The 17,570-nt window shown below is 44.8% G+C and overlaps 1 protein-coding gene across 1 annotated transcript; it reads left to right on the top strand.

Annotated features, from left to right (window-relative positions):
• The first annotated feature begins 5,004 nt into the window (after positions 1–5,004).
• fam167b (family with sequence similarity 167 member B) lies at positions 5,005–15,164 on the top strand. The gene is made up of 2 exons (XM_072500263.1): positions 5,005–5,359; positions 13,078–15,164. The coding sequence occupies exons 1-2, from the start codon at positions 5,060–5,062 to the stop codon at positions 13,339–13,341; spliced, it is 564 nt and encodes a 187-aa protein (XP_072356364.1). The 5' UTR covers positions 5,005–5,059; the 3' UTR covers positions 13,342–15,164.
• The last annotated feature ends 2,406 nt before the right edge of the window (positions 15,165–17,570 follow it).

The following is a 17,570-nucleotide window of genomic DNA, read 5'->3' as shown; positions in this document are numbered from 1 at the left end:
CTCTGGTCAAAAAGAAGAAGGAGGCATATGACGTACATAAACAACTGGGATCAAGTGGATCCCTTGAAGAGTATCGAGATTGTCGAAATAGAGTTCAGAGGGAAATCAGGAGGGCAAAAAGGGGACATGAAATTGCTTTGGCAAATAATGCAAAGGAGAATCCAAAGAGCTTCTACAGATACATAAAGGGAAAAAGAGTAACTAGGGACAGAGTAGGGCCTCTTAAGGATCAACAAAGACATCTATGTGCAGAGCCACAAGAGTTGGGTGAGATCCTGAATGAATATTTCTCATCGGTATTCACGGTGGAGAAAGGCAACAAGGTTAGGAAATTAAGGGAAATAAATAGTGATGTCTTGAGAAGTGTGCATATTACAGAGGAGGAGGTGCTGGAAGTCTTAAAGCGCATCAAGGTAGATAAATCCCCGGGACCTGATGAAATGTATCCCAGGATGTTGTGGGAGGCTAGGGAGGAAATTGCGGATCCCCTAACAGAGATATTTGAATCATCGGCAGCCACAGGTGAGGTGCCTGAAGATTGGAGAGTGGAGAATGTTGTGCCCTTGTTTAAGAAGGGCAGCAGGGAAAAGCCTGGGAACTACAGACCGGTGAGCCTAACGTCTGTAGTAGGTAAGTTGCTAGAAGGTATTCTGAGAGACAGGATCTACAAGCATTTAGAGAGGCAAGGACTGATTCGGGGCAGTCAGCATGGCTTTGTGTGTGGAAAATCATGTCTCACAAATTTGATTGAGTTTTTTGAGGGGGTGACCAAGAAGGTAGATGAGGGCAGTGCAGTAGACGTTGTCTACATGGACTTTAGCAAAGCCTTTGACAAGGTACTGCATGGTAGGTTGTTGCAGAAGGTTAAAGCTCACGGGATCCAGGGTGAGGTTGCCAATTGGATTCAAAATTGGCCGGACGACAGAAGACAGAGGGTGGTTGTAGAAGGTTGTTTTTCAAACTGGAGGCCTGTGACCAGTGGTGTGCCTCAGGGATCGGTGCTGGGTCCACTGTTATTTGTGATTTATATTAATGATTTGGATGAGAATTTAGGAGGCATGGTTAGTAAGTTTGCAGATGACACCAAGATTGGTGGCACAGTGGATAGTGAAGAAGGTTATCTAGGATTGCAACAGGATCTTGATCAATTAGGCCAGTGGGCCGATGAATGGCAGATGGAGTTTAATTTAGATAAATGTGAGGTGATGCATTTTGGCAGATCGAATCAGGCCAGGACCTACTCAGTTAATGGTATGGCGTTGGGGAGAGTTATAGAACAAAGAGATCTAGAAGTACAGGTTCATAGCTCCTTGAAGGTGGAGTCGCAGGTGGACAGGGTGGTGAAGAAGGCATTCGGCATGCTTGGTTTCATTGGTCAGAACATTGAATACAGGAGTTGGGACGTCTTGTTGAAGTTGTACAAGACATTGGTACGGCCACACTTGGAATACTGTGTGCAGTTCTGGTCACCCGATTATAAAAAGGATATTATTAAACTAGAAAGAGTGCAGAAAAGATTTACTAGGATGTTACCAGGACTTGATGGTTCGAGTTATAAGGAGAGGCTGGATAGACTGGGACTTTTTTCCCTGGAGCGTAGGAGGCTGAGGGGTGATCTTATAGAGGTCTATAAAATAATGAGGGGCATAGATAAGGTAGATAGTCAACATCTTTTCCCAAAGGTAGGGGAGTCTAAAACTAGAGGGCATAGGTTTAAGGTGAGAGATTCAGAAGGGCCCAGAGGGGCAATTTCTTCACTCAGAGGGTAGTGAGTGTCTGGAATTTGCTGCCAGAGGTAGTAGTAGAGGCGGGTACAATTGTTTCTTTTAAAAAGCATTTAGATAGTTACATGGGTAAGATGGGTATAGAGGGTTATGGGCCAAGTGCGGGCAACTGGGACTAGCTTAATGGTAAAAACTGGGCGGCATGGACTGGTTGGGCCGAAGGGCCTGTTTCCATGCTGTAAACTTCTATGATTCTATGATTCTACAGGTTCGATCGGCTGCTAAAGAGTGATGAGAGCTGGAAGAGAGCTGGAAGCGAGTCGAAGAAGAAGAGAGCGACTTGAACTTGGGGCTCAATTCCTATAGTCCCCAGGGGCTTCCCGCCTTTCGGGGCAGACCCTGTACCTGGTTCCAAGTGATTTGACTTTGTCCCAATCACTTGGTTCGATTTTCTCCAATGCTGGAGTGGTTCCCTGATCGATGGGCGGTCTTGAGGTGGTCGTTCACCTCCTTTTGTGTAGGCTTCTGCTGGCGCCGAGGAGTCTGGTTTTGCTTTATGTGTCTAAATGGTGCTTATTGTTCCTGGGGATTGCTCATTAGTATGCAGATGGCTGGTGTTTTGTTATGCTGATGGTTGCTGGTATAGATCTTGTCTGGCCTTTCCAGAGATAAATACACAGCCAACCTGCAGCTGCTCGTTTTTGTCCTGTTGGCTGACTTTCCCATCAGCCTTTGCCGTTCGCCATTTTAAATCAGGAGTTGGCCATTTTAAGTGGCTACAATGCCTGATAGCCTCTCACCGGCGACTGGATTGGTGAGGGGGCAGCGCCAATTTATTTGACGTAAAATGCCACAGATCCTCCGTACTTAGCCTCAGAATCGGAGAAGCCAGCTCCATTACATTTGATCAACTGATGAAATGGAGAATTCCTCTCCATACTGGAATTTCCCCATTCAGTATCTTTTATATATGGTTATAAAGTTTCTACAGTCATGGATCATCTGGTTAAGATTTAAATTCCGTTGCTACCTGATATTTTACCAAAAGTATATTTTTGTAACAAGAAATTTGTAATAAAAACTGTGCAATTGACATTATACATAGAGATCTTTATGCTGATATAAATTTGGAAACAAACAGTTGTTCTCTCTCAAATGTTTTGCATTATTCCATTATTTCAATATTCTGTTATCATTTTAAGGAAGCATTATAAATACGGATATGAGTGCTTCAGCCAACCACTGTAACATTTGTATAATCCCAGGATCAAAGGAGAGTTGTCATAGAAACAGAATGTTCTCTCGTCACAAGCATACATTCCAGGGAATTTTCTGCTTGTTGAGATTGTCATGTGAAATTAGAAAATGTTGGCAGTATGAACAGGAACATTTGCTCTCCTGGCTAGTCCTGGGCACAGAGTCCAATGTTAATGTCCCAATAATCACCTTGGCTGAGATCACTTTCGATTACTGTCTCATTTTAAACAATTTTAATTGCAACCTACTGTTCTGCAGAATTAGCTGTGAAGTTGCCAGTGAGTGAAGGTTCTTCAAGTGGAAACGGTCAACTTTAGCACTGTTTTAAATCTGCATCTAAAGCCATTGTTCGGAATCAGACAACACTGGCAATTTTCCAGGGCTTCAGAAAAGCTAATGTTCTCTGAGGAAAATCAATTTGCCTGCTATAGTCAGGCAAAAAAGTGGAGTTAAGGCCACAGTATATTCAGCCACAGTTCTATTGAATGGTGCAGCAGGCTTGATGGGCTGAATGGACTTCTGTTCATATTTCTTATGAGATTTTGCTCCTCTAATAGCTCAGGGAGCAACTGCACTGCCTGGTGTGTGTTTCTTGTGCCAGGTTCATCTAACATAATTTTATGAAAGGTTAAACTTTATTCCATTATTCAGCGATAAACCAAAAATAGTTTGATTTAGGTCCCAATTCCTGAGAAGTTCATGTGCTGTTATTTTTCTTTTATTTTCTCTTTGCACATCCACAGCTCCAGCAACATGCAAGGAGCGCCACACCATCCAACTCAAAGCAGCCTGCTTGATTGGCACCCCATCCATCACCTTAAACATCCACTGTCTCCAGTGCCAAAGCACATTGGCAGTAATATGTGCAATCTTCAAAATGCACTGCAGCAATTTGCCAAGGCTCCTTCGACAGCACCGTTCAAACTCACAAACTCTAACACCTAGGACAAGGGCAACAGACACATGGGAACACCACCACCTGGAAGTTCTCCTCCAATCCCCTCCATCGTGACTTGGAAGGAAACCACCGTTCCCTCACTGTGGCTGGGTCAAGTTCCTGGAACTCACTCTGGAACAGCACTGTGGGTGCACCTACACCACACTGACTGCAGCGGTTCAACAGCACTTACCTCAGGGCAATCAACAATGGGTAACTGATGCTGGCCCTGTGACTGATCCCCACACCCTGGAATGAATCTCCGTGTGCTGACCAGGTGAGGTAGGTTGTAACCTTTGTGGGAAGATGACAGTGGCCTCACCTGACAACTCACAAAATCAGATAAAACACCAACTGGATAATTAGAACATAGAATTTACAGTGCAGAAGGAAGCCATTTGGCCCAATAAGTCTGCACCAACTATTGGAAAGACCACTCCACTTAAGGCTACACTTCCACCCTATCCCCGTAACCCCTCCTAACCTTTTGTTTTGGACACTAAGGGCATTTATCATGGCCAACCCACCTAACCTGCACATCTTTGGACTGTGGGAGGAAACCGGAGCACACGGAGGAAACCCACACACACACGGGGAGAACATGCAGACTCCGCACAGTGAGCCAAGATGGGAATCGAACCTGGGACCCTGGAGCTGTGAAGCCATATTGCCAACCACTATGCTACCGTGCTGCCCATGAAACAAAACATTTGAAGTAGTTATTGAACTTTTCCTACATTATTTGATACAATTTATTGTGGAAGAAAATTACATATATTAGACTAAAATGTTCAATATTTCAACAAAAGTACAGCAATGTGTTTAAGCAAGGGGAGGGGATAAATGATTTGAAACTTGGGTGAAAAAAAGACGGAAAGATTAAGAGAGAAAGGAGGGAGGTAGAGATTGTTTTTGAAACCAACACCGAGGTGACAGAGTTAATGTAGAAATTGAAAGGTGAAATGATTTCTGTTGAATGTCTAGTTGGTGCAGGTTAGCTATCGCTCAGGGCTCTGTGTGGTCCCTTTAAGAAGACTGGGCGGTTCTGTTAAACAGTAACAGACAGCTATAAAGTGTAGTCCGCTCTCAGCTTTCTGATCAATCACTCTGCTTTTCACTCGCAGCCTCTACCCGGAGGCAGATGTCCCTCTCATTGAATCCGGAATCTGCGGGAAGCGATGAGGCTGATTTGGAGCCGGACGATCACCTTAGCCGAGTGAAAGCACTCACAGCAAAATTAAAACTCCAAACTCGGAGACCTTCGTTCGTGGAATGGAAGGAAAAGCTGGAGAGTCAGCCCTGGAAAAGAGGAGAGTCTCAGCCGGGAGCAGAAAGTGACCCAAAGATGAACCTGTCACCGGAACAGCACGACATCTCTCTCATGAATATCTGTGGCTTTGCAAACATTGGTGAAGCTTTAGACTGGCTCAGAAAAGAACTAGTAAGTAACGCAATAACTTAGCACTGGTTCTGCCTTTGGCAAATATCTTCAAAGCATTCTTCTTTAAAAAATGGTTCTGTGCTTTTCTAAGGTGGGATCTTATAATAGTCTTTATCTGAAGGCGTTCGAGAGCTTTGTTATAAATTTAGGAGCGAAATCTTTTCAGTTATTTTACCCTTTTGCGGCACCTTTACATGTTCCAACAGCAGTATGACTCCTCACCTAGACAAATCCTGATGATTGGTAAATCTTGTTTTTACACGCCTATTCGCAGGCTGCACCTCCTGTCTAGTCTGACTGCCAGTTCCATTGTGCTTTGCAGGATGTGTCAGGAGAAAGTTCCTCACACACACATACACATTTCAAAGTGTTTGAGACCCGCAGTCAGGAATTTTCGCAGTCAACACATTGATTATATAATATATGTGTGTGTTTGATGAAGGGTCCGGTAGCTTCCTGAGTCACAATGGGGTTTGAACCCGAGTTATACTGTAACTCCGGGTTTTTTTAATGTCTACGCGGACCCGCTGAGTCATTGCAATCGACACTTGCAAACTGCTTTCACCTAAGCATCAGTTTTTATTATTGTTAATCCTCGATTCCTTCCGGCGGTTGTTCAGGGCTGCTTTGCTGCTGATTTTGATTCTTGTTTGAACCCTCGAGTCCTCGCGCTGACACACTCCAACAGGGACCAATGGATGGTGAAGCTCACCGCAGCTCATTAAAATTTGCAGAGATGGAGAAGGTGTCGCTATGAGAGGAAGGGAAGTGATGTTGATAACGGTTTCTTCAGGTTCAGAGGATTTGGGATTGAGTGAAGTCTGGAGTCTGCAGCTGAAGGGGCTGATTTAGCACAGGGCTAAATAGCTGGCTTTTAAAGCAGACCAAGGCAGGCCAGCAGCACAGTTCAATTCGTACCAGCCTCCCCGAACAGGCGCCGGAATGTGGCGACTAGGGGGCTTTTCACAGTAACTTCATTTGAAGCCTACTTGTGACAATAAGTGATTTTCATTTCATTTTCATAGTCACTAAAGCGGTGTTTGGGATTAGGGTTGTCTCAGATTAGGGTTGGACAGACTCCTAATCCAATTCTGACTGGTTGCAATCAATCAATTGTAAGGTCCCAGTTGGTGTTCTTGGAAGATCCCAGAGTGGTACCCTTGCTCAAAGGACTAATTTTTACTTTTTAATACAACATGGAGGAACAGTGTCACGGGACAGCTCATTAGTTTTAACAAGAAAAACATTTATTAAATTTGAAAAATTCAATCATGATACACTATTCCTTTACGCCCCTTGAAGTTTAACAAATACACACAGATTTAAAGGTCAACATAGATTACAAAGTACATCTTAACCTACAATGGTCTTATAAAAAGTCCCTTTTAAGCACACAAATACACACTCTGCTCTGAACCCAAGTTAGTATCTGTAGACATCTGGGATGGCCACTTACGCAGGTAAAAAAGGCAACATATCTATCTGTGGTTTTCTCCTCAGAATCCCCCCAAATGATTGTCATATGAGAATTTCCAAATTCCACTCCCCAAAACACACTTTAAATTCTTCTCTCACAATCATAGAATCATATAATTTACAGTGCAGAAGGAGGCCATTCGACCCATCTAGTCTACGCCGGCTCCGGTTTCCTCCCACAGTCCAAAGATGTGCAGGTTAGGTGGATTGGCTATGCTAAATTGTCCTTAGTGTCCAAAAAAGGTTAGGTGGGGTTACGGAGATAGGGTAAAGGTGTGGGCGTAGTAGGGTGCTCTTTCCAGGAGCCGAAGCAGACTTGATGGGCCTCCTTCTGCACTGTAAATTCTATGATTCTACCTAAGCCCATACCTCCACCGCAACCCCACCTAACGTTTGGACACCACAGGGCAATTTTGCATGACCAATCCACCTATCACATGTTTCATCTACTTCTGAAATCTGCCTTCCCCACTTTAAATCTGGTTACTGTAATTGTCTTTTTAACTCAGCACACTTTGTTTACTCTTCATTGAATTCTGAACAATACCTTGGTCTCTGCTCTCTTAACTTCAGCTGTCTTAAACATTCTTTCTGTCCCAATCCCCTGGTTATCTGGACAGTAACTTGTTCTTCAGGAAGCCTGCCTCTTTGCAGCTCCCATTCTGTCCATTCTGGCAGAGTTGAGAGATGTTCCTTCCCCAGGATCCTGTCCCCAACTTCCCACAAATTCAGCTAAAACTAAACCTTAAAAACGTTTTCCTTACAAAGACCTCCAGTTGCTAAACAACAGCTAGTAGCCCTCTCTAAGTACAGTAAAATCACAGTTGGAATTTAACCAACCCCCACACATACAAACACCATTGTCTAGCATTAATCTAACTAGGTTTTACCCTTCCAGGCACAAAAATATTAAATTAAACGCACTTAAAACTATATCTTATTTCTAATGTTTGCCAATACAAATATAAATCCCTTAAAACGACTCACACAATTTAACATCTCCGTGGGTAAAATATTGATTACCATTGAATCCTATCTCTCGTCTTCCAATACAAGAAAGCATTGAGATACAATTTAACTTTGGTGTTTTGTAGACATGTGGTAGCAGATCAGCTGCCAGTTATACAGTTTCCTGACTCCGACTGCAATACCCTTAAAAGAAGGTGAAATGAGTTTGAATATTAGGGTATTTAATGGGCACTTTACATCAGGCTGGGTATTAGAGCATATAACAGGAGGCAAACTGGCAATCTTCTTTTACTCAGCTTGATGTTTGTGACCTCCCCCAGCTCAAGTCTGCACTCGTTTCCTTCTCCAATACTCTCAGTTTGAGCTCCTTTCATTTCCTGTTCTCATCAGTCAGCTGTCCCTCAAACTTCACCATATTAACAAAATCAGAAAGCACTGGACAATCTCAACAGGTCTGACAGCATCTGTGGAGAGGAAACAAAGCTAACATTTCGAGTCTGTCCCAACTTTGACCAAGAGTCATCCAGGCGCGAAACATTAGCTCCCTTCTCACTCCTCAGATGCTGTCAGACCTGCTGAGATTGTCCAGTATTTTCTGTTTTTGTTTCAGATTCCGGCACCTGCAGTAATTTGCTTTCATCACCATGTTAACAATTTTTTTCTCCCTACTTGCACTCTCCTTCCCCACCCACCACAAAACACAACTCTCAGTTTCTATTCTGCTGCTGTTTGCTATCCATTCATCCCTTCTCCATCCTGCTCCTCTTATACTGCCCACTTTCCCGCAAGTATGTGGATGACCTAACCTGCGCCCACCCTCCAGGGACCACGCTGTAATACGGAGGCCCCCCACAGTGACCCCCTGACTAAAGGACCGCCTCCCCCCCCAGAAAGAAGATTCCTGCCCAGAAGCTAGAGAGCAGTCCAGACAACGGCAGTGAAAATAATTACACTTACCTTGAAGCTCCACGTTCCATTCCTGGAAGGAGCAAGTGTAACCTGTGAATAGACCCCAAAGATCCATTATGTGCAAGCCATTCATAATTTCTTAGTAGTTGGCTGTGATTGACAGCTTCCATAGGGATAACTGCAATAGGGTGACTCCCTCAGGGACAACGGCAATAGGCAGACTGCGCAGAGACCCCCACAGAGACACCCTAACTAAAGGAACAGCTTCCATAGACCACCTGCAGCCTTGATTCACTGATCTCCCTTAGTGGATCAGTGACTCTAAGTGGTGAAACGCCAATGTTTACAAATATTCACTACATCAAAAAGAGGTAAGTGCACTCCAATCACTCAAGCGGGTCTCCTTAGTCAAGGGGTCTCTGTGGAGTCCTTTTAGCTAGAGGTCTCTACAGAGGGAGTTACTTTAGTCAGGGGGTCTCTGGGTGGGGTCTCTGCACCGTCTGCGAATTGCAGTTGTCCCTGACGGGGTCTCCCTATTGCAGTTATCCATAGGGGTGGTCTCCTTATTACAGGGGTCCCTTGCAGGTGTCCCTTACAGGGGAGTCTCCCTATTGCAGTTGTCCCTTGCAAGTGAGTCTCCCTATTGTATGGCTCCCTGGGGGAGTCACCCTATTGCAGGTATCCCGGGGGAGTCTCCGTATTACAGGGGTCCGGGGGGGGGGGGGGGGGGGGGGGCTGGTGGAGGAGTGGTGGGCAGGCTGTGCATCATATGTGGGTGGGCCTCGGATGGGTTTTGGGGGCAACTCCCCTAAGGGGTTATACCCTTGACCTAAAACAAGATCCACCATGACAAGGCCATGCTGCTAGTCACCACAAGTAATCCGCGTCCACGTGATTCCTGGCCCCAGGGACCAGAGAGTCACAGAGGGCCAGAGCATAGGGAGCTGGGACCGCTAAATAGATGCAAGAGTGTCTTTAAGACCTATTTGCATTCATTTGCAGTCGAGGACCTCGTAGTCACTGTCAGCGGGAGGTCAGAGCATCGCGATCGGGTCGGCACCCGGTGTCGATCCCGATTTTCCCTGGACACCCGATTCTCTGTCCATCGGGAAACGCGATCCGGGTGAACCGGGACGGAGAATCACGCAAATGTTTATTGACACACGGTTGAGAGGTTTCAATTGCTTGTAGTGTCTGCTATTGGATGATTGACACTTTTATTGAGTCAAAGTAAAAGGGTGTTTTTTTAAGGAAGTGAAAAGTTATCAATTAATTTGTTGAAAGTTTTTTTTTGACACATCCTACTATCACCATAGGGTTCATTGATTTAATATAATTCTTAGTGTGTAAATGGATATGGAAGTGCTATAGCTTGGCATGAGTGCACGAGGGGCACACAGCAGATCCAGGCAACATTTCGAGTCAGATGAGGTTCACGTAAGGTTTGCAAAACTATCTATAATTACTATTGTTAGTCATTACTATTTTTAATATTGTTTTTATTATTACCTGTTGTACATTCACATATATATCTTATACACTTGTAGTGAAAATTTAAATTAAAATAGATTTTAGATTTTTTAAAAATTTAGAGTACCAATTCATTTTTTTCAATTAGGGGGCAATTTAGTGTGGCCGATCCACCTACCCTGCACATCTTTGGGTTGTGGAGTGAAATCCACGCAGACACGGGGAGAATGTGCAAACTCCACACAGACAGTGACCCAGGGCCAGGGTCGAACCTGGGACCTCAGTGCAGTGAGGCAGCAGTGCTAACCACTGCACCACCGTGCTGCCCTATATTAAATAGATTTTGATGGGATTTTCCACCATTGGGATTCTCCGTTTCACCGGCAGCGCATTGAAGTCCCGCGGGGTTTCCTTGCGGCATGGGAAGACCACAATGGGAAATCCCATTGGCAGGTGGCGGTAACGGAGAATTCCACTACCGGCGAGGGTGCGCCATCCAGGAAAACATGGCTGGCGGACCAGAGAATCCTGCTCCTTAAATTCGAACAGCACATTGCATCGACCTTGTGCAGATATGAACTGTCTATACGTACCATATATGTGAACTGTCAAAGATGCAGCTTTTTATTGCATTGGCTGTGAATATTTGTTCTAATTAAATAACTGGAGTGTAAATAAATTTAAGATCATTATATATCTGGAACCAGGAGAAACAGGGCGATCATAGCTGAACCCTGTTTCTGGTTTAATGCAGAATTATTTTCCTAATATTCAATGTTTCTTTCCATTCCCCATACCGTTGCTGCTTTTCTGACCATGAAAAATAAATCATTGTCGTTAATAAAATATTGCTGATTTTTCTTAGGTAATTCCACATGGCTATTAACTTTTTAAAAATAATTATCGGAACTGTGTCACCAGAAAGTTGACTAAACAAAAGCAAGCAGATAATAAAATAAGACTTGCAATTCCTATTGCACCTTTCAGCCAACATTGGGGCCGGGATTCTCCAATCCCGCGCCCAGGTTCTGATGCCGGCGTGAAAAGCGGCGCAAACCACTCTGTCATCAACGGTCCTCGATTATCAGGTATTCACACCTTCATAGGGGACTAGGTCAGTGCCGGAGTGGTCTCCGCTGCTCCAGCCGGCGCGGCACGGCCGACGCGAGTCAGCACAAGCGCGCCACAGCCGGCGTGAGTTCGCACATGCGTGTGGGTTCCGTCTCCGCACTGGCCCCCGGGCAATACGGCAGAGCCCTACAGGGGCCCGGCACGGAGGAACATAGGCCCCCACGCAACCAGCTCGCCCGCCGATCGGTAGGCCCCGATCGCGGGCCAGGCCACCGTGGAGAACCCCACCCCGGGGTCGGAACCCCCCGCCCCCCTCCAGGACGGCCCCCACAGACAAAACGTCCACGTCCCGCTAGGGTGGGACCACAGTAACCCACGCTGGCGGGACTCGTCCGAACTCGGCAGGCACTCGGCCCGTCAAGGCCCGGAGAATCGGCCGGGGCGGCTACTTTCAACGGTCCCCGACCGGCGCGGTGGTGATCCCGTGGCCGCCCGCGACTCGGCCCAGGAAAATCGGCGAGTTGGGGCGGCATGGCCCGATTCTCGCGCCCCCCCCCCCCCCCCCCCCCCCCCCCCCTGCTGGGGATTCTCCAACCCGGCGCGGGGTCGGCGAATCCTGGTCCACTTGGACTTTTGAAGTGTCAATATTGTAATGTCAGAAACAGTGGTCACATTCACAAAGCAAGGTGCCACAGAAAGCAACAGGCTAATGACCAGACATCCTATTTCATAGATTTCATAGAATTTACAGTGCAGAAGGAGGCCATTCAGCCCATCGAGTCTGCACCGGCTCTTGGAAAGAGCACAGTACCCAAGATCCACACTTCCACCCTATCCCCATAACCCAGTAACCCCACCCAAAACTAAGGGCAATTTTGGACACTAAGGGCAATTTAGAATGGCCAATCCACCTAACCTGCACATCTTTGGACTGTGGGAGGAAACCGGAGCACCCGGAGGAAACCCACGCACACACGGAGAGTATGTGCAGACTCCGCACAGACAGTGACCCAAGCCGGAATCGAACCTCCCGTCAATTCAAGATAGCCAGGTTTCTGAACGATAGGCGAGTCATGGATGACGGGGAACAGGTAGGAAAGTGGAGTTAAGGCCAGGATCAGATCAGCCATGATGCTATTGTTGATGGAGCAGGCTCGAGAGGATGAATGGCCTACATCTGCTCCTATTTGCAATGTTCTTATGAAGCGCATTGGGACATTTCTTTTTTTTAATTTAAAGTACCCAATTAATTTATTTTCCAAATTAAGGGGCAATTTAGTGTGGCCAATCCACCTGCCTGCATATCTTTGGGCTGTGGGGGTGAGCCTTTATGTTAAGGACGCTATATAAATGTAAGTTGGCATTATTGTTGTTCTACAAATTTTTTCTTTAAGCAGATTTGTTGCCATAGCAGAAATACTATTCGTTGTAGGAACTCTAATGGCTTTTTGCAGGAAAGTGGATAAATATTAAAAACATCAACATTTGAAAGGATTTGGCGAAAGAGCAGGAGTGTGCGACTAAATAATCAGCACTTTCAGAGAGACAGCACAGGTGTAATTGAACCAAATAGTCTTCCATGTTTAAAATCCAGTGATTCTAATTGCAGATCACAGGTCTGGTGATCTGTACTTTTGATTTCCAAAAAAATAAATCAAATTTCACTTGGCTTTGACTGAAGTTGTAATACTGACAAATTAAGCAGTTCATGCATGCATCTTCCAAATTAAATAATCTTAACCTGTTATTTGGTCATTTTAACTTTGTCGCTCAAAGACACATTTTGTTTGGTAATTATTGATCAATCTACTTTATTCTTCCAGAGAGAGATGCAGTCGTTAGATCACCAGCTGGCCCGAAAGCTCATTTGCCTGAGGAGAGAGATTCACAGGTTAAAGGTGGAGCAGATGTGCCATCAACACAAGGAGATGTTGGATGATGTGACATACGGACTGGAGGAATGTGAAGAGGAGTCAGATTTACTCCTGGATATTCCCCTGAAGGCTGTTTTCAGTCTTTCCACACCACTCAAACACATAGGAGTGACTAAAATGAACATTAATTCCAGAAGGTTCTCTCTCTCCTGATCTAACACAGCACCAATTCATCTTTAGGCTAATAATTAAACAAAATTTGATCTCACTGTGAGGGGACTGTGCGTCACAACATCGCCTCTTAATCATTGCTGTAGTCAGCTTGCAGCTCAGCTCAGAAAAGTCCCAGTACATGAATTTGGATAGTCCCATGGGTCACATGCAGTGTGGTTGTACTGTTTGATGCAACCTCAGAAGAGATATGTCATCAGGGTAATGTTGATGGAGTTTTCCATTGTATTTGTTTTGTGTTATGCCTCACTGGGGAACATTTGATGTCATTAGTAATGAGGGTGGTGGTGGGGCGTAATTCAATTTCTATGGGCCATCATCATCATCAATGCATATACAAAACAATCACCTAAATCATGCAGAATATTTAGTGCATAGGCAATGATCCTAAACCACCCACTGCCATTAGCAGAGACAATTACATTTTTCTTCATTTGCCCTCCCCTTTTGGTTAGAAATAAGGTTATGTAAGGTCAAGTACTAATAAATATAGTTGGGCACTGCACTGCCATTGGTGAACTGACTCGAGTGTGCTTAGTAAACTTTTTTTTAAATCCTCAAAGCCAATGGAATTATTTCAAAAAATGTTTTACGAGTTTTCATTCTGCATCAGATAGAAACCCAGATAGGTGAGCTGAACCATTAACAGCAAAACTGGAGTTCCCACCTCAGGAAAGTTGTTGCTAGAGCGAAGGGATGGTATAATAATGTTGCCTGCAAGAATTAAAAGTGAAATTTGGCCTTCTTTTTGAGAGGCTGCATTTCTGTTTAGGAATTGACTGTGGCCACCGGACTGCTGGGGGCAAACTGAGGCCTTTTAAACATTTAAATAGCACTAGTTTCAGAGCAAGGCTGTGTGCTCGGATCCGTATAATCCATGTATCTAATGTTGCTCAGTGAATATTGTAAATTAAGAAATTATGATTTATTTTCCTCATTTGCATGGAGTCATAATACACCCATCACAGATAGGTAAGCACATTACGAGCCTATTCCCAAAACCTAGAGAATGTTTGATCAGGCAAACAGGCACAGCCGATTCTAGCCCAAATTCCATTTCCACTCCCACCCTCCAGAATAATGGTGCCCGAACGGACAATTTTGGCTCACTGTCTTATATTGATTTCACAATTTTGAAACAATCTTTTCCAAAAACAATCTTTCCACTTTATTTCACTGTATTTGCGTTGGCAATGTTTATAGAATCATAGAATTTACAGTGCAGAAGGAGGCCATTCGGCTCATCGAGTCTGCACCGGCCCTTGGAATGAGCACCCTACCAAAGCCCACACCTCCACCTTATCCCTTAACTCAGTAATCCCACTGTTCTCCATTTATTCAATAGTGATTATTAGTTTAAGGAAATATTCTTTCATCGCAATGAATCTACAAACAGGCCTCGCCTGTTGTCTTAATTTACATTTCTTATAACCTTTCCCTTCCTACAGCTTTCTGCCTCTTCATTTATCTTTTATTCTGCTTTTAAGACCCACTTAAACAGCATACTCTTTGACCAAGTTTAACCAAACAACTCCTCCTAATCCCCTTCTTTCGTTCAATGTCAAGTTTTTTTCAAATCACCCTTATATTAACGGTGCAAATTGTTGATATTTATCCGCTCACCTGCTATTTTCCCAGGATTTCCTTGTCACACCAAATCAGCATTTAAAACCTCAACGGAAATTCACCAGTTGATGTCTGTATTTTGTGTATCGTCCTAGATTAATTGTGACCACAACATCTTGTAATGTTGTTTCATGTAATTCCTTCATTTTAAATGAATAAAATTTTATTCACACAATTCATTCCAAGTTCTACCAAATGAATTGCAATGAATTCCAAAATATATATAGATATCACCAATGTATAATTTTATGTATGTTATCTACAATTGAACCATTGGAATTACATTATCATTTATTGGTGGAGTTTCACTGCAAATTCCTGGAATCAAGGACAGTAAATCTCCCAGATGAGAGTATGTCCAATGATGACCTGGGATAGAAATGCGTAGAGGCAATGCACACCTCACCAGGAACTTCAATTGAAATTAGGCCTCAGTGTTCATTAGCAATTTACGCGTGAGATGTCACGACTTGTCACACCTTCACAGGGGGATCATGCAGTGCCGGTGCGAAGTGCTGTGGTCTGCTTGCTTAGCTGGCAGCAGGCTGAAGGAATGTCCCTTGAGGGTGTTGGAACAGACGGCAGGTTGCGGGGGTTTGGAACATGTGATTATGACGTGAGAATGACTGCCCTTGATTTCAAGGCAACATTTGACTGAGTGCGGCATCAACAAGCCCGAGCAAAATTGAAGTCAATAGGAATCAGGGGAAAACTCTCCAATGATTGGAGCCATACCTAGGACAAAGGAAACACAAAGGTTGTTTGTTGGAGGCCAATCACCTCAGTTCCAGGACATCACTGCAGGAGTTCCTGAGGGTAGTGTCCTAGGCCAAATCATTAACGGCCTTCGCTTCATCATAATGCCAGAAGTGGGGATGATTGACAATGTTCAGTGCCATTTACAATTCCTCAGATACGGAGGCAATCCTTGCCCATATCCAGCCAAACCGGACTGTAATGATATACATAAGCAAATGCACATGTAAATATGTTTGGCCTCCAACCACTAGGTGGCAGGAAAGGTATACCATGTGACACTGCAACTTAGGGGCGCTTCTGTAGAAGAAGTCGTTGTAGTTAGTTGCGTTTTGTGATTGTCCCAGTTGTTACTTTTAGTATCCAACCGATGTTTTATTATAAAATAATAAATTTGTACTAGTGTAGAACTAGATGTTCTTTGGTGCACTGACTCAATCATTAGAACATAACACGGACAACATTCAGACTTTTGGGCTGATAAGCGGTAAGTAACATTTATGCCACACACATGCCAGGCAATGTCCCTCTCCAACAAGAGAGCATCTAACCATCTCCCTCGACATTCAGTGGCATTACCATCACTGAATCCCCCATAATCAACACCCCGGGGGTTACCATTGACCAGAAGCTGAACTGGACCAGCCATTTAAATGTTGTGGCAACAAGAGACGGTCGTAGGCTGGAACTTCTACAGTGAATAACTCAACTCCTGACCCCCACAATGTCCAAGGGCACAAGTCAGAAATGTAATGGATTACTCTCCACTTGCCTGTATGAGTGCAATTCCAACAACACTCAAGAAGCTTGACACCATCCAGGAAAAAGCAACCTTTTTGATTGACACCGAAACCACCATCTTCGACATCCACTCCCTCCAACCCTGACACTCAGTGCCAGCAGTCTGTACTACCTACAGTATGCACTGCCTCAACTCATAAAGTCTCCTTCGACAGCACCTTCCAAACTTACAACACCTACCACCTAGAAGGACAAGGGCAGCAGGTGCATGGGAACATCACCACCTGGAAGTTCCCCTCCAAGTCACTCGCCATCCTGACTTGAAAATACATTACCATTCCTTCACTGTCGCAGGGTCAAAATCCTAGAACTCATCTCCTAACAGCATTGTGGGTGTACCTACACCATATGGGCTGCAGCTGTTCATGAAGGCAGCTCACCACCACCTCAAGGTCAATTAGGGATGGGTAATAAATTCTGGCCCAGCCAATGATGCCCATATCCTGTGTAAGAACAATTTTAAAAGATATATGATTGTGAGTTGAGGGGAAGCACTCCACAGGAATCTGATTATTAAATCAAATCGTTAAAGATGTATCATTCATAGATCATAGAATTTACAGTGCAGAAGGAGGCCATTTGGCCCATCGAGTCTGCACCGGCTCTTTGAAAGAGCACCCTACCAAAGCCCACACCACCACCCTATCCCCATAACCCAGTAACCGAACACAACACTAAGGGCAATTTTGGACACTAAGGGCAATTTAGCATGGCCAATCCACCTAACCTGCACATCTTTGGACTGTGGGAGGAAACCGGAGCACCCGGAGGAAACCCACGCGCACACGGGGAGAACGTGCAGACTCCGCACAGACAGTGACCCAAGCCGGGAACCGAACCTGGGACCCGTGAAGCAATTGTGCTAACCACTATGCTGCCGTGCTGCCCCCGGCCAGTGGGGTTGTAGAAGAATTCTGAACAGGACATGTCCCCCATTTATGGAGCTAATATTATGGGCAGCACGGTAGCACAGTGGGGTAGCCCTGTTGCTTCACAGCTCTAGGGTCCCAGGTTTGATTCCCGGCTTG

This window comes from Scyliorhinus torazame, chromosome 1 (assembly GCF_047496885.1).
Source record: "Scyliorhinus torazame isolate Kashiwa2021f chromosome 1, sScyTor2.1, whole genome shotgun sequence".
Classification (NCBI taxonomy): Eukaryota; Metazoa; Chordata; class Chondrichthyes; order Carcharhiniformes; family Scyliorhinidae; genus Scyliorhinus; species Scyliorhinus torazame.
Note: the sequence above shows the minus strand (reverse complement) of the source record. Positions and strands in the feature narration are given on the sequence as shown.

What these genes read in the sequence shown, in the direction of transcription:
- fam167b (XM_072500263.1), top strand. Translation starts at nt 5,060, where the DNA reads ATGTCCCTCTCATTGAATCCGGAATCTGCGGGAAGCGATGAGGCTGAT. An exon ending in ACTGGCTCAGAAAAGAACTA is followed by an intron (nt 5,360 to 13,077) that starts GTAAGTAACGCA and finishes TTATTCTTCCAG; the next exon opens with AGAGAGATGCAGTCGTTAGA.